This window comes from Sinocyclocheilus grahami, unplaced genomic scaffold, assembly GCF_001515645.1.
Source record: "Sinocyclocheilus grahami isolate Dianchi unplaced genomic scaffold, SAMN03320097.WGS_v1.1 scaffold1460.1, whole genome shotgun sequence".
NCBI lineage: Eukaryota > Metazoa > Chordata > Actinopteri > Cypriniformes > Cyprinidae > Sinocyclocheilus > Sinocyclocheilus grahami.
The window spans coordinates 167,174-194,372 of NW_015506639.1; the positions used below are offsets into that span (position 1 = coordinate 167,174).

The 27,199-nt window shown below is 39.1% G+C and overlaps 1 protein-coding gene across 2 annotated transcripts; it reads right to left on the reverse strand.

Moving 5' to 3' along the window:
- Window positions 1-1,874: 1,874 nt before the first annotated feature.
- On the reverse strand, window positions 1,875-15,832 carry LOC107570452 (protocadherin-10-like). Of its 2 annotated transcripts, none has more exons than XM_016256685.1 (5): window positions 12,861-15,832; window positions 11,891-11,949; window positions 11,573-11,679; window positions 4,840-4,997; window positions 1,875-3,059 (listed from the first exon to the last, which is right to left on the reverse strand). In XM_016256685.1, the coding sequence occupies exons 1-5, from the start codon at window positions 15,405-15,407 to the stop codon at window positions 3,006-3,008; spliced, it is 2,925 nt and encodes a 974-aa protein (XP_016112171.1). In that variant the 5' UTR covers window positions 15,408-15,832; the 3' UTR covers window positions 1,875-3,005. The 2 variants fall into 2 exon arrangements, with proteins under 2 accessions (XP_016112171.1, XP_016112170.1); XM_016256684.1 differs by having other exon boundaries at window positions 4,644-4,997.
- Window positions 15,833-27,199: the final 11,367 nt, after the last annotated feature.

Consider the following 27,199-nt stretch of genomic DNA (forward strand, 5'->3'; position numbering starts at 1 on the left):
CCCGCTCCCACGTAACAGACAGCACACCTGGGATTTGCAGCCTCTCTGCGCTCACATTCCTGTCCTGCTCCGCTTATCGCTTTTTCGGCGCCTTGTCACTTCAGACGCTTAGGCAGGGGCCCCCGAGGCCCCTCAGAGAACTGCTAGGGGTCTGATGAGCCTCCACCACGTCTCACTGTCACCTCAGACATCAGACATCTGGCAGTGCCACACACACACACACACACACACACACACATGCATGCACACAGCAGAGATCTTCAAAACATTCCCTACAGAGAGGCATTTTGAAGTGAGAACAGACACGGAACACCTTGACAAACCAGCACTGAAGACGATCTTATTTTTCTTTCTCTCTCTCTTTGGAGAAGAACAAAAGTTGCTCTCATAGATGTCATCAGTCAGAAAGAACAAATGGAGCGCTGACCTGTCAGAGGAGATGAGGTGTGTGCAGGAGGAAGGAAAAGAGGGGTGAGATGAATGGAGGAAAGGCGTGAGAGAGGTGAGAGAAAAGAGTCTGACAGGGGCTGGGCCTGTTAGCATATTTATGAGGACAGATTTTCTGTTCAACTTCAGTCTGTCTGTCAGCGGTGGCCTCTGCTAAAAGCGTCACTTAACACCCAACACCCAACACCCACCTTCACATCATCATTTGAGGCCCACCTTCTCATTCTGTTTTACTTGCGAAACAAATAAGATCCTGTTAGAAGAATCTATTTCAGTAAAGCTAAAAAAGTTAACCGAACATCTTTGAGTGACTAAAAGTTGCTCCAAAGCACGTCTCCGGGAAATGTATGACTTGTTTGGGGAATTGTAAGTCATTTATTTTATTTCTTTAATTATTCTTATTATAGCCCAGTGATTTCTGTATTTAGGTCCCTCCATCAGCTTTCCCGTTTCGATATTAAAGCCTGCGGTTTGTGAAAGAGATTAATGTGAGTGGAGGTCAAACATAATGGAGTCAATTTTAAGGAAAATTAGATATGATCACATTGCTTTTGTCCTTTGTTTCGTGCTGCATTAAGTTTAGTTCTGTGCGACTGGCTTTAAATTGAACTTTGATGATATATATATATATATAGAGAGAGAGAGAGAGAGAGAGAGAGAGTATATATATATATATATATATAACATTTTGTTCTCTTTGCAGATGAGAAGCGAATGAAATGTCTTTGTCCACATTTCCCTCCATTTTTTGTGCAAAAATATATTTTAACTGTCATTGTTAATAAAACCTAAATAGCATTTGTTTTGAACAAATAAATTGCACTAAATGCTCATTTGAATGGTTGCATCCATGTGTGCAAAAATAGACTTTCAGATGTCCTTAGCTACAAAACCACAGCTGAACCTGGTTCCCTTTCATGGGAACTTCGAACTGCGTCCTCTAGGGGTCGCTATGGGGAACGCCTCGTCGTGACCCGTGTCTGAAGCATACATTGAAAAAACACCAACTCGTTGGCCGGCGACAGCCATGACGTCACTACCGGTGCGACTCCAGTATAAATCGGCGCCGGGAGCTACACATCATTCTCTTCTTCGTCTTCATTGACTGTTCTGTTTGGCCAACGAGTTGGTGTTTTTTCAATGTATGCTTCAGACACGGGTCACGACGAGGCGTTCCCCATAGCGACCCCTAGAGGACGCAGTGTCTCGTTCCCTACTCAGGGAACCATGGTTACATAAGTAACCTGAGACGTTTTCCGTTACATATTTCATTAGAAAAGAATGTTATATGTAGTATTCGATTTTTAAGGAATGTGGCTTAATTGTTGAACTGTCTATTCATATTAGTTCAGCTAAAGCTGTCTAAAAATAAAACACAGGAGTCTAAGACATAAGTATACATTTTTCAGTTTATTTGTCACCTCCTGGAATTAAGGTGTTTGTGAGCATATGCATAAGTGTGTAAATATCAGTATCAGTGTGTGTGTTTGCTTTGCACTGTGTGCCCTTTTCGTATTTGGCCTCGAATTTCCAACAGTAGTTAGCTACAGTAATACACAACTGCCATGTATTTAAATCTAGAATAGTATGACCCTTTTTATTTATAGACATGAATCTCAATATCAAAAAGTGAAAAAAAATGGATGAAAAGTTTGGAGATAAGGCTTTCTGTCATGTTAAGGATCCCTGTAAAGTGGATTAGCGATGCTAACAGCTCCCTTGAGTAGCCTTACACACTACACTGGAAAAAACAGCGCAAATGAAGACCGCACTTTCAGAAAAAGTATATATAGATAGATTTAAAGATATAGATTTATATTTATTTTGAAGTTTAAAAGAGTACAGTTAAGACTTCTCACACGTGATATAACCTACGTAATGTCTGAGAGAGTAAGATTTAGGCCACTGCTGTCCTGCTCACAACGTTAAACACTTAACCCTGACGGAAAAAAAATCTCTCCGTGAAATCCGTTGCTTTTTTTTTCGGAATAGATTTAGGGAAAACACCTTATCACACACACACACAGCCGCACACAGAATATAAAACAGTCATGTCTAAAAGAACAATATTGCATTTGTAATGCACAAATGAATTTCCTGTACAATTGGCTTTCAGTGGTGTGTGTGTGTGTGCGTGTACATAACTAAAGGGCTCAGTGAATATATCTCCATTTTTGTATTTTTCGTTGGTGGTTCTCGTCATAGTTCACACTGTCTTTTTATTTATTTATTTTTTTACGATGTACAGTAGTGCTGTAAACAGGCACACGCAGAAGCCAAGAGGAATAGCTGTCCTCTTGTTTCTCTCCTTGTCTTCCTATCCTCCGTGTATTTTAACGGTCTAGTTTTGTCCTCCGTCTCAGTCCTGCTGAGAAGCGCGTTGTCTTGCCGCTCGGCCTTGCATCTAGCTCTGCAAGTCTGACTCTTTCATCAAGTTTGTTGAGGTCCTAGAGGCTCCGGAAGCCTTCGGGAACACACGATCATCTAACGGCTCTGGAAATAGAGTCTGAAAACTTGATGCTCTTCGCTTTTCCATTAGTTTTACTGATTGTGCAAAATCACGCCGTCTCTGGTATGTCCACTCGGAAAGAGCTAGCATATCCTTTTCCGCGCTAAAAAAGGAAAAAGAAGGAAGCTTATTAAAGGTATGTTTTTTTAGGCAGCAAACTACATAAAGTGTTGTGCTTAGCTATTAAAAGACCCTTGGCTGGTCCATACAAAAGTGGCGCTTTGATGAGGAACTATAGGCATACAATCATAAACTATTTCCTCAAAGTAAAATGCACCACCCACACAGCCTCGGAGCATTCTTTCTGACACAGATGTCTGAAGGTTTCAACACAACAAGAGCAGTCAATAATATTTCAATCAATCCCACTACCACCTTCATCCTCTCTAACACAACAAACAGTAGCAGGCAGTCTAAACCTTATAAACTCTGGCCTTTTGAGAGTGCCGGTTTCAAGCTTCTGAGCTGATGTTTGGCACGACTAGTAAAACACTGCCTCAATAAATGTGCTGCCTGTGTACAAAACAATAGGGAGTTTCTTCCTTTCTTTTATCTTTGTGTTTTACAAGTTCATTTTAGGCTTCAATCTCTGTCAATCTCTGGTGGGTCTTTGCCTATGGTCAGATATCTGAGAATGTTTTAATGTTTGATCTAACATTGTATTGCATTAAAATCCCAAAACTAGACACAAGAGCTTTCCTAATTCCCTGCATTTATAAACAACTGAACGATTTCATAGTGCAATTTCATGTTTCAAAGCATGCACAATGTTTGAAATAATTAAATTATCAGGGTTGTGAAACATTCTAAACCCAACTGAGAATGCTTTTTAAGTTCCTGATTTTGAATTTGAATGTACGGAAGTAGAAATTTCAAACAATTTAATACAACTGTAATTTTTAAAATGAAAAACCAAGTTGGTCAAGACACATTTTAAATGTTGGCTTGAAATGTTTCAAAAGTCTTGAAGTTTGATAGATAGATCGATAGAAATTGTGTTGAATTGATTAGAATGACTTCCTGTCATTTTAATTTAAATCCCAATTAAATTTCCAGTGGGTGTATCCAATTTGATTCAAATTCACAATCATGTATTAAAAGGCTTCTTCAATTCAGATTTTTTTTAACAACCCTGGTAACATTGTTCGACTGTGAGTAAATGTATGAAGAAAAAAGCTAATAATACACTCTTAAAAATAAAGGTTATTCAATGCTTCTATCAAGAAAATCTTTGTTTACTTGGTAGGGTTCTTTCTATTTGGTTCTTTGAAGATTAAAATAGTTATTGATACTACATTAAAGGTTCTTAAGATCAGCATATTGATTCCTCCATTTAAAATGTCCAGGCCTCCAGGGGGCTTTAAAGCACCAGTAGATGGTTTTGTAAAGAACCACAGGATAAAAAAAATAAATAAATCCTTAAAGACGTTAGATTCTGTTATGTTTTCTCCAATACTTTTTGCTTCTTTTGGAGCATTTATTTTTTAAGAGTGTACACCAGGAACCAGTAGATGAAGAGTAGATGAAGGATGGATAGATGTTGATGGGTAAAAGAAAGCAGAAGTGTGAGGGCTTAGAGTTCTTAGAGGAGAATTCAGCAGCACTTCACGCTAGAGGCCTTGAATTTGGAAACTTTTTTCGGGTCAGATCAAGAGAGAGGAAAGTGCTCTCTCTTTGAGATACTCACACAGACAGGTGGCTTTGTAAGGCATGCGAGAGTTACACAGAAGTGCATCGAACTCTTTCCTCTCTAGCGTGGAAGCATTGAGGTGGTGTTGATGGTGTTGATGTTGGTGTTGGTGCATCTGGTTGGGGTGGTGTGGCGTCTCTTTGCCAAAGGTTGAGAATGACTGATCGCCCGCCAACGTCTCACCCTCAAATACCTCAGAGTCGGGCACAGAGTCCATGCCCGGCACGTGCAGGTTGCTGCGGTAATCGGCGCCCTGTCGTGCCTCGGTAGGCACGAAACTTGGCATCCAGCAGCGATCTGAATGGCCGAGGGCTTTGCACTCTTCTGTGCAGTTGGAGAACAGGTCTGCTCCTATGAGAGAGAACAGAGAGATGGGTTAGCTTGTGTTTAATTGTCCATGTGGGAGGATGAGACCGAGAATCTGCTCCCAATTGCACTGGAAGCATGCAAGTGCATTAAAACAAGACGGACAAACATAAACAAATAAAACAAACCGAGTGTACGCAGTTCATGTAAGATATAACGCACCCTCAATGTCTCCTCTCATAGATAAAAGAACCATCACATTCTGCATTAATTCAACCAATCAGAACGAGTTATGCCGCATTCTTTTTTAGACTTAATCAAGCATTATACAAATCCAAATGAAATGTAATACATGTCATTCACTTTGAAAACATTAGAAGCTCTAAGCATGAAATGTATTTGGCACTTGACGGGCTAATCATGAAAAGATTGTGTCCTGCTCCTTTTTTCCCTTTTTAGTTACTTTTAAATTACAAATTACCCTGATCAAAGCATGTGCAGAGAACATACACACAGTGAGTGGATGGAGTCAATGCTGTAATCTCTTCTTGCGGCCTCTCTTTCTATTTAACATCAAAGGTAAACTCTCTCAGACACCAAGCTTGGAGATAAACCCAAACCTCTGTTCGCTTTCCTACTCTTCTGCCCAGCTACAAGATGAAGGGATATATTATAAAGGTCATAACCCCTTTTACTCCTTTGTCTCTTTCTCGTAGTCTCAATTAAAGGAACAAAAAGAATAGGAGACACAATAAAATATTACGTCACCTTAAAAAAGAAAAAACACACGATTCAATGGGTGCTAAAAGGCTTTGGAATATGCAGGACAAATTTTATTATAATAAATTAAATTCTTGATATAAAATATTTATATATCTAAATAATTAAAATTGCTTTAACTAAATAAATATATCATTTTCCTACAACATCTTTCTCAGAGGTTTAGCACAAGCCTCAAATAAATAAATAAATAAATAAAAAATATATACTGTATATATATATAATTACAAAAAAAAAAATACTCGAATCATGCACCACAAGATTCTTGAACAGCTTTTATTCTAAAGCTATTACTAACTCTGACCTGAAAACACACCCTCCAACTACAATACAGTAGTTTGTAATATGCACTTTTAACTATTCTGCTAACTGTATATGTTGGCAATTAGTGTATAGTAAGAATGCAGAGGATGCTTGATGTGTAGAATGTGAGTGTGGATGAATGGATGAAAGTATGTATGTATGTACTTATTTTACATATATTGAGTTAGGTCCTTGAGTGCACCATAATTTTGTTGTACGTTTGTACAATGACAATAAAGAATCTAATATAATATAATCTAACATTTTTTCCATTTTCCAGGCCTTGGGAGCCAAGCTTCACATCCAATGTTAGGCCTACCTCATCAGGTTGAGCACAAGCCTCTTTGAAAATGTATTTTGATTAGCGGCATGTAATTCACGCAGCCTGCTGCAAATATCCAATGATGAATGACCTCACAAATCACAAAGCAGAGAAGCTAGTGCTACAAAAGCATTACAGCTAAAGCCAATGTGAGGGAAACTATCCTTTTGCATGTGACAGTTGCACAACGCCTTTTACCCCCACCAGCACCCCAGCAGGTGTAAGCCATGCTGTTTTGACTATGTGCATCTGAGAAGAAGAGAGAGGTGAGCATTTTTAAATCCCCTTTCGGCTCCTGTGTCTAAAAACCCCATGTCTAAAACAGTCAGTAATTACAGCTGGAGGATTAATGAAGTGCCATTTTCAAAGCAGCGCTAAGCGGAGATGTTGAAGGTATGGAGCAGAGTCAGTGGTGTGTGGGGGGATGTTCTTAGCTAATCCTCAGACTAGCCCTTCAGACAGAAGACAGGTCAGCATACACAGACTTTGGGTTTCTGCTTTAAAAGAGGATTAGCGTCCTTCGGAGCTACATGCAAACATTTTACTTAGGCCTGGGCTTGGTAAGACTCTCCTAATTACAGACCCAAGTATAAGATCAACTAGGCAACAACAAGTAGTTTAGACATTAAATCTGAAAGCTATCTATTACAATAGTCTCGTTTTTATAAGAGACTGTGAACAAAGGATCTTTGTGTATAATTCTGACATACAAAGAAGGTGAGAGAGCGAGCGAGAGAAAGAGTTTGATATTTAGAGAGTGTGCGATAAGACACTTCCTCATTGTGTAATCGCACAGAGACATCTTGATATTTCCTGACATTTTCTGAAATTAACTGCTCTCTGTACTCAACCGGTGTCCTTTTTTTTAGTTGAAAAACTGGAAAAGTAATTATATTGTTTTGACTTGTGGTTCAATATTACAAGAAAGAGTCAAACCTGATGAAAATGCAATGCTCTGCATTCTCTGGTTGAAAAATGCATGCTTTTTATACCTTGTATTAATTTCCATTTCAGGTAACCCGATGCTACTACAAATTTAAATGGGGTTCAGAATGTTTTGGGATTGGTCCACTTCAGTCACATTCGAATTGTAAGAAAAAGGGTTACAAAGGTTTTAATCTTTGCCAGTTAAAGCAGGTGCTCCACTACATTATTCTAGAATTCAGTTCAAAACGTTTTATATTTAAAACATTACATATAAGATTAACATTTAAACAACATTATAAAATAAGTTATAACACTACACTATCATTCAAAAGTCTGGGGTCAGTTAGATTTTGTAATGCTTTCGAATGAAAACATTTTTGAATTTTGGCAGTTACACGCTGACATAATAAGTGATGTTATGTTGTCAAAAAAATCAGAGACCCTCATCTCAAAATCATGAACGCTTATAGAAGCCACATTTGAGATGCATGTAAATAGCAGGTGAAAAAGGCAATGATCAGAGGCGGATATTAATATGATGTTTAAACAGGGTCTCCCTGCAACAGAAGACCAGAAGAACACCACAAGCAATTTCACCAAAAAAGAAAACACTGGAAATGTGTAGTTTTGCACAAGTTGTTTGAAACTCTACATCACTTTTTCATGATGCTTTACCCTGTGCATGAAAAAGTGAGAGAAAGAGAGAGATAAAAATAATTATAGATTTTTAAAAAAAATATAGCAATGGACTGTAAATGAAATGATCCTTTGAAACATCTCCTTTTCTCTATATCTGCTATGCTGCTTTCTGAGCAGAAGCCTTGCAAAGCATTAGATCTGATAATAACCTTCATTTGCTAATTGGTATGCATCAGGCTGAAAATAAATTACTGATCAGTGAGCTGTTTCTGAATTCTGAACATGACCTGCACCCCAAATGAGGGATTCTGTTGCAACGTGGCAGTTCCTCAGGATAAAAGAAATTAAACTGGAATGAAATGATTCAGGTGTGTCACTGCATCAGAGAAGCTCTGAAGTTATCCACTATGTATTACAGATGCATTCTTATGCATTAGAGAGAAATTAAGCAATGCTTATCTCGGCCTGTTTTTAATCTAGCAGAGATGACTAGATCGGGATGTGCCTGCATTGTGACACTTTAAGCTTTCGGCTGACTAAAATTTCCTCTTTCAAAAAGCCCATAAAACAGCAGCTGGTTAAGAAACAAAATGTCTGAAAGAGACTTGAATGGATGAAGGCAGTTTCTAGTGAATTCTCATTAAAATGAACAATGCACGATTCTGAACGCTCTCCAAGTCTGCATACCAAGCGGTGCTTTCAATTATCTTAATTAAAGAAGATAGCATGCAGCAAAACAATTAATTTTAGTGGGGACAACATGCTCGCAAATGGGGGGAAAAAAACTTTTTTTACATTATAGAGCTGTATCTTTAAGGCAAGTGTTCTTTGATGGCCTGTGACAACAAAGGCAGATGGGCTAGCTGACCTTGTATGGAAAAAAAGTCTTGATTTTTATCTAATATTTAACTGAGCAAAAATAAGCTAAATGAGAGTTGAAGCAGTCCAGCCACAGCATATGGTGCTCTATAATAACAACAGAGGACATATGCTCAACCAAAAATAAATTAATGATAATAATATGCAACTTTTTGGTTGTATTCATTTGTGTCCAACTATGTCATAATTACATTATACAGTCAACTTCACAATGCACTTGAAGCGAAGAGTCATTTAGTAACAAAGCACCGTTTCCATTGCAGCATACAGTCAAATCTAATTTGCAAAGCGCCACATGTGGTCTTATGAAGGTGTGGACAAGTAGTGTCCTCCGTCAGTGGAATGCGGGCAGAGGGATTAGGGTGGAAGGGGAGTTTGGGGAGGGGGTCGCACTCAGCCAATGAATCGGTTGTTTGTTTGCTGCTCAACCTATTTGGTCCCATTCCCACAGAGTCTATGACAGACCGCCTGGATTGATCTAAATTCCATCATGTCTTTGGAGACGTGGGTGAAAGCGAGATAGTACCACTGAAGTAAATCCCTATTATGGGGATGTATTCATAAACAATTGGATTATATTATCCACTATGGCTGTTGTTCCCGGGATGTGTTCACGCATCCATACCCAGAGGCCCACTGGCCTAAAATATTTATGCCAGGATCCTCATAGATCCGAAAGGCTGTGACATGCCTTGATCAGGAGCTTTGTTCTGATTGCGTGAGGATGAAACCCAATCAAACTATTTAAACTATTCTGCCATCGTTCATCCAGCATGTCTATCTCAAAAGTAAAAAAAAAAAAAAAAAACTTTAAACCCACATCTCTACAAACTCAGCCTGACTAGCAGCTCATCTGATAATCAACATCAAAACGAGAGAGAAATAGAAACTGAATTGTATAACCATACCAGAGGAATGTCCGCGATGCATGGCATCATGGTCGCTGTCTCCCTGCTCGCTGTCTCCATGGCCGCTGTCTTTTGAGCTCACGATATCTGCCTCCTGGAATGCAGAGCTGAGGGTGGAGAGAGGGTTTGAGTCGACCGCTATGCCACATGACTCTTATATAACCACAAATGTACCGCTCAGCCTTGAAATTGTCTCATATATGCTCATGCCGGTTTTATTCAGATGTTCATAGACTTATCATATAAGGAAAAAATAAAGTCCTTTCATAAAGTTTTAGGGGGCAAATAAGTGTAAGGTCAGTTAGGTTAAATACTCACCTGTTAACACGCCTTGGTCGGTCTACCAAATAACTGAGCTCTGCTCTCTGGTGTTTTGTCTGCAAGAGAGGTATTGATTTGAAACAGGCCCAACAACAATGCATAATAGTAATTAAATAATATTAATTTAAAAAATAAATAAATAACACAGGTCAAAATTCAGGTTTTGCTCACTGGGGGCATTGCAGGAACTTTATGGTCAGTCAAAATCATTAGGCTCTGCTGCTATTCAGCAGAATTCAACTATAGATGGATCTTTGTTCTTGTGAGGCTCTGCAACACCGTGACTGGCATATCTAATGACCTATAACCCAGGGAGCTTTTCACAAACATGCAAATCTATCATTTCAGTGACTCACTATGTTTAAGGATGAAGGCAGTTTCTAGTGAATTCTCATTAAAATGAACAATGCACGATTCTGAACGCTCTCCAAGTCTGCATACCAAGCGGTGCTTTCAATTATCTTAATTAAAGAAGATAGCATGCAGCAAAACAATTAATTTTAGTGGGGACAACATGCTCGCAAATGGGGGGAAAAAAACTTTTTTTACATTATAGAGCTGTATCTTTAAGGCAAGTGTTCTTTGATGGCCTGTGACAACAAAGGCAGATGGGCTAGCTGACCTTGTATGGAAAAAAAGTCTTGATTTTTATCTAATATTTAACTGAGCAAAAATAAGCTAAATGAGAGTTGAAGCAGTCCAGCCACAGCATATGGTGCTCTATAATAACAACAGAGGACATATGCTCAACCAAAAATAAATTAATGATAATAATATGCAACTTTTTGGTTGTATTCATTTGTGTCCAACTATGTCATAATTACATTATACAGTCAACTTCACAATGCACTTGAAGCGAAGAGTCATTTAGTAACAAAGCACCGTTTCCATTGCAGCATACAGTCAAATCTAATTTGCAAAGCGCCACATGTGGTCTTATGAAGGTGTGGACAAGTAGTGTCCTCCGTCAGTGGAATGCGGGCAGAGGGATTAGGGTGGAAGGGGAGTTTGGGGAGGGGGTCGCACTCAGCCAATGAATCGGTTGTTTGTTTGCTGCTCAACCTATTTGGTCCCATTCCCACAGAGTCTATGACAGACCGCCTGGATTGATCTAAATTCCATCATGTCTTTGGAGACGTGGGTGAAAGCGAGATAGTACCACTGAAGTAAATCCCTATTATGGGGATGTATTCATAAACAATTGGATTATATTATCCACTATGGCTGTTGTTCCCGGGATGTGTTCACGCATCCATACCCAGAGGCCCACTGGCCTAAAATATTTATGCCAGGATCCTCATAGATCCGAAAGGCTGTGACATGCCTTGATCAGGAGCTTTGTTCTGATTGCGTGAGGATGAAACCCAATCAAACTATTTAAACTATTCTGCCATCGTTCATCCAGCATGTCTATCTCAAAAGTAAAAAAAAAAAAAAAAAACTTTAAACCCACATCTCTACAAACTCAGCCTGACTAGCAGCTCATCTGATAATCAACATCAAAACGAGAGAGAAATAGAAACTGAATTGTATAACCATACCAGAGGAATGTCCGCGATGCATGGCATCATGGTCGCTGTCTCCCTGCTCGCTGTCTCCATGGCCGCTGTCTTTTGAGCTCACGATATCTGCCTCCTGGAATGCAGAGCTGAGGGTGGAGAGAGGGTTTGAGTCGACCGCTATGCCACATGACTCTTATATAACCACAAATGTACCGCTCAGCCTTGAAATTGTCTCATATATGCTCATGCCGGTTTTATTCAGATGTTCATAGACTTATCATATAAGGAAAAAATAAAGTCCTTTCATAAAGTTTTAGGGGGCAAATAAGTGTAAGGTCAGTTAGGTTAAATACTCACCTGTTAACACGCCTTGGTCGGTCTACCAAATAACTGAGCTCTGCTCTCTGGTGTTTTGTCTGCAAGAGAGGTATTGATTTGAAACAGGCCCAAGAACAATGTATAATAGTAATTAAAAAAAAAAAAATAATAATAATAATAATAATAATAATGCAGGTCAGAATTCAAGCTTCGCTCACTATGGGGCATTACAGAAACTTTATGGGCAGGCAAAATCATTAGGCTCTGCAACTATAGACAGATCTTTGTTCTTGTGAGGCTCTGCAACACCGTGACTGGCATATCTAATGACCTATAACCCGGAGAGCTTTTCACAAACATGCAAATCTATCACTTCAGTGACTCACTATGTTTACGCTCTAATGTGGGTAATTCCACAGTGTATGCCATATAAAATATACTAATACTAATACTAATAATACTAGTACTACTACTACTAATAAAAGTAGAACAGATTAATGCTGCTTATGTAAGTCTGCTAGCAACCAGTTATCAACCTGTTTGTTTTCAGAGCTCACTAGTCTTGAGAGGAAGATTATTTTGCTTTATTCTTAGCTGTTTTAAGTCACTAAATGTATATTTAATTTGAAATATAAAACAATAACTATAATTCAAATGTAAAATAGCAAAAACGATTTCAAAATAATGACTGACATATTCACATAATGTGGAATAATTAAAGTCTATAATTTTATTTAAAAAAAATTTTTTCTGTTCTCTTGTGCTATGTATGTTTGTACGCAGAGCTCCTGGAAACCACAACAAAGTCCTTATTTGTTTACGCTCACTTGGCGATTCTGATTCTGATTTTACACTGTCGAGATACAGTATAGCTAAATAAAAGAGCTAGACTTGCTTTCTGAGTGCCATTATTCAAAATAAAAATAAATGAATAAATACGGAATCCTAATAAATCATTTTAAAACATTTTTTTGGCAGCTAATAATATTCTCTGAGTAAGTGCTTGTACCTCACTGGAGAGCAGGCTGCCGTTGGATATGATGTCCGGCTGCTGTTGGTCCGTATAGCCGGTCACTATGGCTCCGCACGGGTTGTGCTCGGTGTCGTTGCTGCGCGACGGGCTGCAGGCCTTCAGGAACATGAGGTCCGTTTTGGCCGATTCCGGAGTCAGACAGACCTGGTAGCAGTAGTTCTGACTTTGATGAAGCGAGCCGAAGCTCCCTGACTCCTCCACGGGCACCTGTGCGGCGCTCGCCACGCTCACGTTGGCTGTGTTGGTGCTTTGGACCAGCATGATGTCTGACTTGCTTAGTTTCTTCTTTTTACGGGCGGCCCGAGCCTGACGACCGCAGCAGCCACCTGACCCGCACGATCCGCAGCCCACCAGGCAGCAGCAGTCGCTCGCCAGGCAGGTGCTGTAGATTTTCAGCTTTTTGTCCTTCTGACAGCGCACCGCCAGCACAATCATAGCAAGGAGGAAGATGAAGGAAACGGAGCCGAGCGCGATGATGAGGATGAGCGTCAAGTCCAGAGACGCGTCTTTGGCCTTTGCCGTGCCGCGCTCTCCACTGTGGCCCTCCACGAGACTGTCCACTAGTGTCACCTGCACCACCGCGCTGCACGACATAGGAGGCTGCCCGTGATCCCTTACCTCAATCAGCAGCTCATATAGCTGTTGCGGGTCTCGTTTGACTGACACCCGGCGGGCCGTGCGCAACTCCCCGGTGCGCCAGTCCATTCGGAACATCCCATTCTCGTTGCCTCTCTGTATACTGTATGACAAGCGCGCGTTCTCTCCATCATCTGCATCCATGGCGACAATGCGCGAAACTAGGTAACCTGGCTCGGCAGAGCGCGGCAAAGGCTCCCGCGCAGTGCCATTTTTTCCAAGAGGCGCAATCACAGACGGCGCGTTATCGTTCTGATCAACTATAATGACGTTCACTGTGGCGTTGGACCACAGCTCGGGGCTGCCTGAGTCTCTGGCTTGAACCATGAAGCTGAAGTCTTTTAGTTGCTCATAATCAAACGATCTGAGGGCGTACAGATACCCATTCTCCGAGTTGATGGACACATACGTGACCACAGACATGCCCTGGATTTCACACTCCACTATGGAGTAAGTTATATAAGCATTCTGTCCGACATCAGGGTCGACGGCACTGGCAGCGTAGATGTAAGCACCGGGGACGTTGTTTTCGGTCACATACACGTCATAAATGGGCTGCGTAAACGTTGGCGCGTTGTCGTTCTCGTCAGACACGTGCACTTTGATTGATTTGCTGGTAGTCAGAGATGGAATCCCTTTATCTCTCGCAACAACGGCGACTGTGTACGCCTCTACAGTCTCTCGGTTGAGAGGACCGTCAGTCACAATAGTGTAATAATTTCTGAAAGAGGTTTTGAGTTTAAAAGGAACATCTCCGAGAATCTCCACATGCGTCTGGCCGTTGTCTTCAGAGTCTTTATCTGTGACGCTGAGCAGCGCGATGACGGTGCCCGTGGCTGCGTTTTCGCTCACTGACTCCGTGACGGTGCTGAAGATGATCTCCGGTGCGTTGTCGTTCACGTCCGTCACTTTGACCAAAACTTTACAGTGCGCGGGCACGGCATTAGGTCCCATGTCTTTCGCTTGCACGTAAATCTGATACAGGCTGCTCTCCTCAAAGTCCACCTCACCTCTGACCTCTATACGGCCCGTTCGGGCATCGATATCGAACAGTTCCTTGATCCTGCTTGAGATGTGGTTGCTGAACGAGTAAATTACCTCTCCGTTCGGGCCCTCGTCTGAGTCGGTCGCGTTCAGCTGGATGATGAGCGTGCCCACGGGCGCGTTCTCGGCCAGGTTAACCGAGTACACCGGCTGATCAAACACGGGGACGTTGTCGTTGGAGTCGAGCACTCTGACCACAAGCAGAGCTGTACCTGTCCGAGGAGGCTGGCCGCCGTCCACGGCCGTGAGGACGTAACGGTGCAACGCCTGCTGTTCCCGATCAAGTGGCTTTTCTAAAACCAGCTCTGCGAATTTGTTGCCGTCAGTCTGTGTTTGCACGTCTAGGTAGAAATAGTTGTTGTTGGTGATGTCGTACGTGCGCAATGCGTTACTACCGACATCCGGATCAAAGGCGCTCTCCAACGGGAAGCGCGTACCCGGGGTCGCGCTCTCGGATATTTCCACGGTGATGTCTGTCTCCGGAAAGCTCGGCGGGTTGTCGTTGATGTCCACCACCTCTATCTCCACACGAAAGAGCTCGAGTGGGTTCTCCAGGAACACCTCCAGGTGAAGCAAACAGCTGGCGGTCTGCTTACAGATGCGCTCCCGGTCGATTTTCTCGTTAACGAAAAGCACCCCGTTCTCCAAGTTTACTTCCAGGTATGGCGTCCGCGAGCTGGGCACCACCTGAAAGCGGCGAGATGAAAGTTTTGTAAGGTCCAGTCCCAAATCCTCTGCGATATTCCCCACAAACGTGCCATGCTCTGCTTCCTCTGGCACAGAGTAACGTATCTGCGAAACTACACCATCCGCTAGACACAGCAGGAGCAAAATCACAAACATCTCCACTACGGAAAGGACACTTGGAATATTTTATCTCCGCGGAGCACGCAGCAAAACCATCACCCTCTTCTCCAAGGTAAGGCGCACAGGCTTGCGTAAGGCTTTGGTTGTAGGGTAATATGTTTCCTTAAACGGGGATGTCAGCCAAAAACCATGCTGTCTGCGTGCTGGTTTACACAGGACCGATTTCCCAAGGCGATTCCCTCCACGAACAAGCTTTAGAATCGCAGCAGATTTCTGGCACAAGTGAACATTACAACATTAAACTGACACTGATATTAAGAGATATCAGTTGGCGTGTGATAAAACACAATATCATAATCCACAGAGTTAATGCAACAAATTAATTTTATATTAGTGCTACAGTCTCTGATATCTGAAAAGTCCCACAATTTCTGGTCCGCTCCTACGGGGTCCACTGGCACAGCACTGAAGCATCAACGCTTAGCTGTTCGGTTTTCCCGCAGCACCCTCCCCTCGCCAACCAATGGGAGCACCCGTCACCAGCAGAGCTCAAACTTAATTGGCTTTGCGCTACGTCAGTTAAGCCTCCTGGTAGCGGATAGACACGCCCCTGGTCAGAGCTGCGGGATTTCTGGCCATGATTGAATGGCTGATGAGTTCGTATGAGTCAGAGAGAAGAACGATCAAGTTGTGGAGGGGAAAAAAAAGAAAAACAATCAAACACCCCTTTGTATATCAACATGAGACCATGCATAACGTTTTAATGTGTATACGTGTAAATTGTGTTTTTTTTAATATTGCATTTATAAATACATGTATCTATACACAATTCCATACATATTATTATCATTTGTATAATGTACAAGTGCATTTTGTATCCTTTACTTTTTAACTAAATCACTTCATTGTTAAATTAATTTGATTTGAAATGTACAGTTAAAAAGTGAAAAAGTGGCAAACCAGTATATGTGCATCTCATTTCACATGTCTCACATTTTAGACAAAAAATGTTTTCATTCACCATAAATATTTTTAAATTATTTTTTACAATTTATATTGGTACATAATGCATCTTAATATATCGACTGCACACACAAACCAGGCTCTGTACTACCGTCATCTTGCAATGTGTTGTCTTTGGAGCTTTGTCCGATTTGGTTCCCAAGCGCGAGCCACATGCGCCTCCTAGCTGCCAAAAGGAATCTGTTGCGCTGCTGTCAGTCACGCGCCTGGGATTCCTCATGGCAATTGCACAGAAATCTGTGGAAATGTCCAGCACTTGCATATTATCCCTCTAATTAAATAAGATACAGTTGTGCTCGTTGGATTAAATAAGTGTTAAGTAATTAACCCGTTTAGGCCCAGTGTCCATTCTAATGGATATCACTTTTCAGTTTTTTTTTTTTTTGGTCATTTGGTGCCAAGCAAATCTCTAAAGATTAGATTGGATACTGGTCAATAAATCTATGAGTATATATATATATAAACATCAAAATGTAGTCTATATAATTATATAGATGCTGTTAATTGTAATGAAAATTACAAATATGCTAACTATTAAAACGTTGTCATAACAGATTTTGACTGATTATCATTTATGGCTGCGTTAAAGCACGGTCATATTTGTGTTGTAATGGAATATAATTCGTTTCTGAAGTCATCCAATCCCTTGTCTCCAATCATTTCTGTCTGCCTTAGTGTATTATATCCGTACGCATACCCTATACTGATGAAATCGACACTCTTTCAAACCGTTGGTGTAAACCTGCTCCCCGGCTCCCAGCAACCAAATGTCACGGTTTTCATCTGAGCGGAGTAATTCTGGATCCACGGTGACAAACACAAGGAACAGTCGGAGCGCCCCCTAGCGCATCACCGCGGTACTACACCCGTACGACACAAAAGCCATGAGGCACTGATGGCTGAGTTTAGTGTCCCCTCAAGAAAGCACATTTGAAAGAGTGTCTGAAACGGTGCTGTGCCAGAAAGAATCTTAACACCAGTGGAGTGTAAACATGAATCGCTTCCAAAAAGAGATTTTCTAAATCAAGTTCTGGCGAGCCACTGGCGCACTCACTCGACTTTATGCTTTAATTCCCACGAGGGTGCCGGAGGGATTGAATAGATTTGAGTTTTCATGAATATTTCAAGATTTATGGACAAACAGCGATGTGAATATGAGAATCAGATTATCTCCCCTCCTGTATTATAATGTGAGCATACCTTAACAGCATGAGGCGAGCTGCCATTATGATTGGCACCCAAGCACACGCATTCGCTTTCTCTTTTTGTCACTCCTGCAAAGCTGATTTAGGGAGAGGTGATGTTTTGAGATTCAGAATAAGTAATTTATTCCATTACGTGAGAAAATGCACAATTAAAGATTTGTAGAAAAAAATCAAATGTGGTGGTTCTTTCACTGTGGGATCAACCCCAAAATTGCCAAGCACAAACTCAGTTTTGGCAAAGTAATGCTTTGTTCTTGCTTTTTGTTCTTCAGTGTAAAACTGTTCTTAATACTGCTTGTTTACTCCCAATCATCATCTGTTCAAGAAAGTTGTGAAGTATACTGTAGGTAGTTTTATTTTATTTTTATTTTTGCATGTCAAGTTATTATTGATTTGATGGCACTGACACCATTAAATGAGAACAAAACTTGAACTGAATTGAGCTGAATGATAAAATATTGTTTTCTATAAAGCTGCTTTATAGCTGAATCACATATGTATCATAACTGACAAATTCTGCAACATCAACTCTATTATCCAGCTGAACTGAATCAACACCAAACTGACTTGAGCTGAATAATGATTGTCTGTTGTCTTTTTAGAGCTGCTTAACAGTAGAATTTGAAGAAGTTTCCATAATTGATTCCACTATTTTCCTCTCTATTACATGTGAAGCTGCTTAGAAACAATCTGCTCTGTAAAACGTGCTGTATAAATCAAGGTGACTTGACTTAAGTTGTGTTAGCTTACCATCTTGTAACTGTAACTGTAAAATAGTAGTGTGGCTGCCAGTTATAACAACATTCCAGTTAACAAATCAGATTTTGAAGTCAGGAATTAGGATTTTTTTTTATCACTAAACTCAGTTCTTTCTATTTCTAGTGGAAGAAAATTGTTTTCATAAGAGTGTTGATCCAGGAAGCAGTCCGATGTTGTGCATGGCAGTGTTGTGAAATAATCTTTGTGTGATTTTATACAAGGTTAATGCTTATTTTGATCAGTTAACATTAGGGCTGTCCCCTAATAGTCGACCAGAAGAGGATTGGTCGACCAAAATTGTATTAGTCGCAGAAAAAAAAAAACACTCCACAGGAGAAACCACGCAGTCCGTGACTAACAGATCGTTAACGGCTAGTCTACGGTAATACACAGTACATCGGGCAGGACATCCAAACGCTCGCCTGTCATTCATCGACCTCAAATATGGCTTATCATCTGAAATATGTTAGCAACTTTACATGGACGCTCAATCTAATGTTAACCAAGCGAAATGTGCGCTGTTCAATTGTCTGAGGAAAAACTGAACAGTAGCGTGCTCACTGCATGACGGAGGCGCCGGTGCACTCACTCTTAAAATACTGGTCATTTCTGCTCATACAGATAAAAGTAATACATCTTTCAAATCTGTAAAGATACGTTTATTTGTGTGCACTCACAATAACAACAAATCGCGCTTTTGTGAAATAATGAAAGCAAACATGATGCTCTTTCTGCCGTCTCGTTCTATGTGAACTTGAGCGCAAAACACTGTGTATATCTTTACCTTACGGACATGAAACATATATAGAGAGTGAAATGTCTACTTTCAAATAAGCCAATTCAAATGGAAAACAAATATTCTCAGATTATGTCATCCGTATGAAACTTGCATACAGGCGCAGCAGTACTTCAGTCACCGACTTCATCTCTTAAACCAAAAACAAAGAAAGCACTAGTTTATAAAATTATTAAAATGCTAATGCAGTCTCCTTACTGTTTTTCACTGACACATTCATATCCATTACTTCTGCGGTGCGCTGTGTGTGCTTGAACGCATATTAGGCTACGTAGGCAATTAAAGGCTCATTATAATGATTTAAATGGCTTATTAATTAACGTGCGATTAGTTGACTGATTCTTAAAATGAACGACTACTAGTCGACCAGAAAAATCCTTAGTCGAGGACAGCCCTAGTTAATATGATGCTTGGGTTGAGTTGTTACAGTTCAGGATGCCATATTTAGATCTGCCATGGTAAGTCTAGACAACAGTGTGTATCAGATTCTCTCATTAGGTGCATGATGGACAAGGAACAGTGACAGAGCCTTTAAACCAAATCATCTTCTGAGTTTTAACTAAATTTCACCATGCCAGAATCTCGAATCTGGAACATCAGAGGAAAATAGCCTCAGTTCTCCAATCCTGCTTCCCTTTTCTCCACAGAAAACAGACAGAAAACAAAAGAAAATTGAGTTTTCGGAGATAACAAAAGATGTCTGTTCTCACATCTTAATATCTGATGGCCATATGTGGCGTCGGTCTGTCGATCAACCCTGCGTGTGGTTATGTGTGCGTCTGGATATCTGGCTGCTTTCAGAGCAACTCTCTGGTGTGTGTCTGTGGCCCGGAAGACCTTTTCATCTGCAGCCTACACATGGATATGTGTGCAGGACTGACACTGCAGTGACAGGATGAGATGGGACAGAGAGTGCTGGTTGACAGGAGGATTGTTTTCACTCCAAAAGCCTTATTAAAAATGTAGCTGTACCTCTGAGACTGGGTGAGGGCGAGTGTGCGTCTGAATCTGTGCTCGTGGTCAGTCATGAGGAAAATGTAATGTGGTATTTGGTATTTGAGTTGTGTTTAGAGGTAGGGGTGTGATGAGACACTTATCCCACGAGATGAGACGAGACATGAGACTGGGTTCACGAGAACGAGACGAGACTAAATTTTTAGACTTTTTTAAAGAAATCCTCAATGATGAAATATATAGGGAAAAATAGTATTTTATTCAACTGAAAAACACAAAATGCAAAAAAGTAGGTGCATTTTAAAAATCAACTTGTACTTTATGAAATTAAACATCCATTTTAATAAATTTTATGCAGTAATAAACAACATGTAAACACTGCAAAATGTTTTGGCACAAACTCAACTGACAGGCAAGTAATTGCACAAAAATTATAAATAGTATAAATAAAAATAAATAATAAACAACATAAATATCCCTTTAAAGTGGAAGTGAAGCAGTCAGTCAAGTTTACATTATTTAGTAAACTGATTTCCACTTTAATAAAAAAATAAAAATAAACATGATTAATGTATAAATTTAAAAGAATAAAGCAGTGGTTGCCAAACTGGGGGGCGCGGCAAGGCTGAGGGATAGTTAGGGCCCTATGAAATCCATTTTATTTTTTTCCAAATTCCATTTTTTCCATTTTAATTTTCTCGACTCCTTTTTAATAGTTAAATTACATTTTATTAATTAAAAAGCATGTCTAATGAATTAAAATAATTAAACTTATACATTTTCACATCAATTTATTAAAAGTTGAACAAAAATGACATGTTTAGGGTCCTATGAAATGTTTTATTTTTTTCTCACCGTATTATTTATTGTTACAAAATTCTGTGTTTTAGCATGTCTAATTATTTGAATGCATAAAACAACTCAGTTTATTCATTTTTGTTTTCTTAAAGTAGCCTTATGAATTTTTTCCCCCCCTCAGAAATTCTGTGTTGTGTATTTACATTTTTCTGAATATCAAATGAAGGTATAAAATATTAATTTGATTTATAATTTATCTTTTAATTATTGAAAATTAAGCAAACAAGATTTTTTTTGGCAAACAAAGGGGATTTACTGTTCAAATTAAAACAAGGTTTTCAGTGATTATTCCTTAAAAAATAATGTTTGTTTCATTTTAGTAGTAGTAGTAGTAGCCTATGTACATTCTACTGCAAAATAGTTATTGGCATAATGTCTTCAAATCAAACCGGACTTTTATTTTGACGGGTTGCCGTGAATACCTTTAAAGTTCTGTGTATGTGATATGACGCTAGTTTTACTCAAATCAAACGCTAAAATGCTCATGAAGTGACTCTCAGAGCAGTTCTGGAGATAGTGAGAATAGTGAGACGGCAGACGTTGAAATCACCATGCGTAGTAGTGTGTGTAGTAAATGAAACTGCGCGTCTGCGGCATTCATTAACAGAGACAGGCAGATCATGCAGGATTTATATTTAAATCGACTTTTGCGGCTTACTATTTACAGATACTAGTCCATATCGTGATTTGATTTAAGTGTAATGACCGACTTTTGATTAATTCATTCAAAATTTGACAAATTCCGTGACATTCAGCGTTAAACTGTGAATTCTGTTTTTATGACTGGATAAAGACTACACTGCGTAATGTTCCCGCTTATCATGTGGCCACTTGCCTGATGTAACTTACAATATCTTACATACCACCACTTGTGAACAAGCCAGCGTAATGCAAATATATCTGAAAGGTCTGCGTGAGGATATCGTCACGTTCTCGCGAGATCTCATGCCATGTGTCACAAAAGATGCTTCAATAATAAAAAGGTCCACAAAAAAGCTAAATTTTGTTTTATATCTCATCTACAAGTATCATATCCTAAGTTCAGAGAGTTTAGTTGAGGCTGTTGCTCCTGTCCCTTTTAAAATATTTTTAAAGAATTATCTTATGCTCAACAATGCTGCATATATTTGATCAAAAATACAGTAAAACAGTAATATTGTGAAATATTATTATGTAGCGTCTCGACCAATCTGACACACTAATTTTAATTTGATTTAACAAATCAATTATTCATTAGATTAACAAATCGTCACAGTCCCCTCACTCAATAAACTGGATGCCAGGATTTCTGCTGAACACCAGGCCCTCTGGTCACCATGACAACTAATCATGATATCACTGGTTTTATGACCCCCCAGGAATGTGAGTGGGATAACCCACTCATTGTCCCCATAAGGAAAATCCACAAGGAATGGACTTTTCTACTAATTAATTCATAGGAAAACCTTTCTTTGATTACAATTTAAAACTGTTTTCTATTTCATTATATTTCATTGTGGAAAACAGTCGTGCTGCTTCATATTTTTGTGAAACCTGTATTACTCTCTCTCTCTCTCTCTCTCTCTCTCTCTCTCTCTCTCTTGTGGAATAAACTTTTTTTTTTATTTGATTGATCATCTAGGGCAGGGCTGTCCAAACTCGGTCCTGGAGGGCCGGTGTCCTGCAGAGTTTAGCTCCAACCCTAATTAAACACACCTGAACCAGCTAATCAAGCTCTTATTAGGCATAGAAACTTCCATTCAGGTGTGTTGAGGCAAGTTGGAGCTAAACTCTGCAGGACACCGGCCCTCCAGAGTTTGGACAGCCCTGATCTAGGGCTTCCGTAATCATCTTTGCTGAATAAAAGTAATAATTTCTTTAAAAAAAAAAAAAAAAAAAAAATTGTACTGACCCCAGACTTTTTGAATGGTAGTGTACATGTATAGCTATGTGGGAAATCTGTTGCCACCTCAGAGTAAAAATAAAATAAAATAAAATATTAAATATTATAAAATAAATAATAGAATAATAACAAAATATCAAAGCCACAGTTATGAGAAATATAGACCCAATTTGGAGTAGACGTCACAGTTACGTCACTTGCAGCTGCGTGTGCATTGTGGTGGCAGAAAAACACTGGTAACAAATGGCGGGAAACAGGTAAACTCCATGGAATAAGACAAAAAATGTATTGTTGTGCCTTTGGATGCCAGAATCGGAATGCAAATATTTTTTTATATAATACTGTCGTCAAAGACGCCATTTGAAGCTAAACGCAGATGTTTAAACGGACAAACTATGGATGAAACCAGCTATGATTACCCTACTTTTAAAGCATAAATTAGATTTAAACTATATAATAGGGGACATATCGTATTAGCCTTACAGTTAAAGCATGAAATACTATTTAAACCTAAAACATTTTACATAACATTTACCTATTTTATCTCATAATTCTGACTTTTTTTTTTTCTTGCAAATGCAAGCTTATCTCCTAGTTCGAACTTTATAACTAATTCAGCTTAACAATTGCGAGTTTGTCAATTCTGAGGAAAAAAAGCCAGAAGCGTGGGATTATAAACTCATGATTCTGAGCCAAGGTAAAAAGAGAGAATGGCAAGTTGATTTTTCTTGCAAGAATTGTGATATTTAATCTCGGAATTTAAAGAAAAAAGTCAGAATGTTGAAATATAAAATTAAAATTACTTAAAAATATATATATATATTCTATGGCTGCTACATTAAAACTGGCATTTTCTGCCACCAGATAGGCTCCGCCCACAAAAAACGTCATTACTGTTTGCAAACACTGAAATTGGTCTATAGTTGCAACTGTGAGATATAAAATAACAATTAAAGTTATCTTTTCAGGTTCCAAACACACATTTTGCAGAGAATTGTGCAGTTTTATCTTTAGGTCAGTGTATTCACTTTATGGGAAAGCTTATGAGAAATATACTTCCCTTGAATAAATTCCCCAGAACACAAATGGTATTTGGTAACAGTTTTGGACTTCAAATATTAAATAAAATAATCTTCTCATAAAGTCCATAAATGTATGAGGGGATCTTTGAAGGTGGCTCATTTAACCCAACCTCTCCTTATTGCTTTGATCTCACACTCACAACCACACACAACATTTTCCAACTATTGATTCTAGTATGCCATAGTGATCAATAAGAAACATATATCAGAACTGTGAGGATGATAACAGACCTACATTCACCCCATCTAGGTCTCCTCTTTGACATGCAAATTACATCCAGTGCCAAAATGCAACACCCACACAAGTGCACACATACAAGCACGTTGTGATGAGAAACAGCGTACAGCAGGATGAATAAATGGAAATGTGTGCTGATTTCATGTAGGTCAAGAAGTCTTTACACAAACACACAGACACACACACACACACAGACACACTCACAATCCATTAAGATGCTCAAAGCAAAACACTTCAGCAATAGACAGCTGATATGATTACCTGTAATAAATTGTTGCCCTTTCTGTCACACACAGGTGGCATTAACATAAATACATGCTTCCAGTTAGCATTCAATGTGTGTTTCTTTGCAAGATTATTGAATTAAAGGGGTCATATGATGCGATTTCAAGTTGTCCTTTCTCTTTGGAGTGTTACAAGCTGATTGTGCATAGATAAGATCCCTGAAGTTGCAAAGACTAAAGTCTCAAAACCAAAGAGATATTCTTTATCAAAGTTAAGACTCTGCCACGCCCCCCTAAAACGGCTCGTTCTAACACGCCCCCACATATCTACCTCACTATGTGGAAATATTAGCATAATGCCACCCAAATGTGCACGCAAAGAAAGAAGGCGTGGTTTCAGTAACCGCAGTTAGTGTTGAAGCAGTCATGTCAGGGAGACGCTGTGTGTTTCTAGGCGAAAGCAAAAGCACTTTATTTGGCCTTCCGAAAGTAGATGCATTTAGGAATCTTTAAGATCAGATACAACAGAACAGCAATGCATTTTATGGACGACCGTTTCGTGAAAAATAATGATCTTTAAAGGTGCCAAACTTTAAGTATTTTGTGAGGAATCAGTTTTTGTGACATGCTAATGCAGCAGCTGTCAGATTGATGTAATTGACTGATCATTCTATCTTTTTTCGAAAGTATTTATAGTTAATAGAGTTTAGACACGGTAAGAGAGAGAAAAAGAGAAATAGATAGGGTTGCCAATGTCAGCAGAGGAAAATAAGGGAGACTGTCTTAATATTTTTTAGGAAAATAAGGGCCATCACATTTTCTGTATTTCTCATGTGCCATTTTAGCCTTAAAGGAATATTTCACCCAAAAATAAAAACTCTCTTCTGAATATTTAAACGTGTATGATTTTCTTCCTTCTGTGGAAGAAGAAAGTAAGTCATAAATACAGAATAAGAATGACATGGTGACTAAACAATGACAATTTTTAATTTTTGAATGATCTATTCCTTTAAGTAAACCACTGGCCATGTTGTAAACAAAAACAACATGCATATACTGTAAAGGTATTAGGAGTTAAATAAGTGCCGAAATGCATTTGAGATACACATTACTTTGATTCTAACTTGCTGGTGCACATTGGTGCACACTGTTGAAGAAATAAATGAATTTTAATGTCATGCTGAAGTCTCACACACTATTATATATCACAGATATCAATTTAGCTTCTAGCAAACTATCACTAGAGAATCGCGACTATATATCAATATATCAAGATGAACAGATTCACAGTTCAGCTTTTAAGTGCTTTGTATTTTATGTTTTAATTAAACAACAAATTTAGTGAAATATGCATTAAAGAAACTGATTGAAACTTTATTTGTCTTTATATTTCACTATTTACACATAAACAAGACTTTCTGATCTGAACAGTACAACTAAAAGTGCAAAAAGCCAAAAGATAGGCTAGCAAAAGTTAGTTAGTAGTAGCTGCCCTTCCTTGATCCTTCTTGATCCTTCCCACACTGTCTAGAGTAGCGTTCATGCTCTGACACCACACCCATGGTGTTTCACATCCCTTTTTTTCTTGATTTGTTTCCCATTTTAATCTGCAATTTTTAACAATGACAACTGTATGCAAAACGGATGTAAATACAATAAACACTGTGACTATACAGCTGTAAGATGCTAAAATACATGGCAAACCTAGTCCCATTCGGATTGTTAATACATAAAGCAATTCTGTTCCCTTAAAATGTATTAATTGGAAACTCTAGAAGCAGAAAAAAACATTGCAAATGTGATTAATTTTACTTGGAGAAGGTCTGAGACACAGTGAGAACATTGATGATTAAAGTTTGACTCTTAGTTCATTTTGTGAGAAGTGATTATATGAAAGCCAATCTGACTGTCCTGCAACATGATCTTTGGCAGTATAACAAACTCACAACATCTAGTGTGTGAAAACTGTGCCACCTACTCACCTACAAGGAATTTGCATACAGCTCCCTGCTTCCTTCCTGTCGGTGTTCTTGTGCACACTCATGAAATGGCAGACACAGAAAAATATATGAATCCTGCAAGATGTCCAATCTAATCACGAACAGAGCACATTTCGAACTCAATTAACCATATAACACTCCTTTTAGAGGAGTCGGAGCAGAGCAATCTTGCTCTGATCATCAGTAGAAAGGCTAAAGCACTCAAATCTTATAGAGCAGAAAAAGGCTAACATATCTATCCTATGAGAGCAGCAGGTAGGATCTATTTCTCCAGTCCCTGGATATAAACACTCAAATCAGCAAAGAAAGCAACACTGAATCACCTTAATGTGTGGTCAATTTCATAACTGAAGAGTGAAACTCTTAAGCCTGCAATAGGATGGATATCCACCCCCTTTTTAATACCTTGTGAGGCGCATTTTAGGCTTATATGTTTTAATTTGTACAGATTGCTCCAACGTAATTCACACATCATTGCACCCAAGTGGATTTTAACAGTCTCATCTTTTATGTCAAAATTATGGGGAGAATACATCTTGCAACTTAAAACTGTTATTCGCATGCTATACCAAAAATGATAAACGATCTTCAATTTAAAACGTTTTTTTTAAGAGACAGGTAATTGTAATAAACGAAAGAAAAGAACAGGATCAGGAAAGGACCTAATAAGAAATGTGTCTTAAAAAGCAAATCAGTATATGTATGTCAGTATAAAATGATTTATTAAGGATCACGTGACACTGAAGACTGGAATAATGACTGCTGAAAATTCAGCTTTGCCATCACAGCAATATATATATATATATA

Bases quoted from the DNA above. Each gene is read 5' to 3' on its own strand.
- LOC107570452 (XM_016256684.1), bottom strand. From the start codon at position 15,407: ATGTTTGTGATTTTGCTCCTGCTGTGTCTAGCGGATGGTGTAGTTTCG. The intron at 11,680-11,890 runs GTGAGTATTTAA...CTCCACCCTCAG, and splicing joins CGACCAAGGCGTGTTAACAG to CTCTGCATTCCAGGAGGCAG. The intron at 4,998-11,572 runs GTATGGTTATAC...TCTCTCTCATAG, and splicing joins GCATCGCGGACATTCCTCTG to GAGCAGACCTGTTCTCCAAC.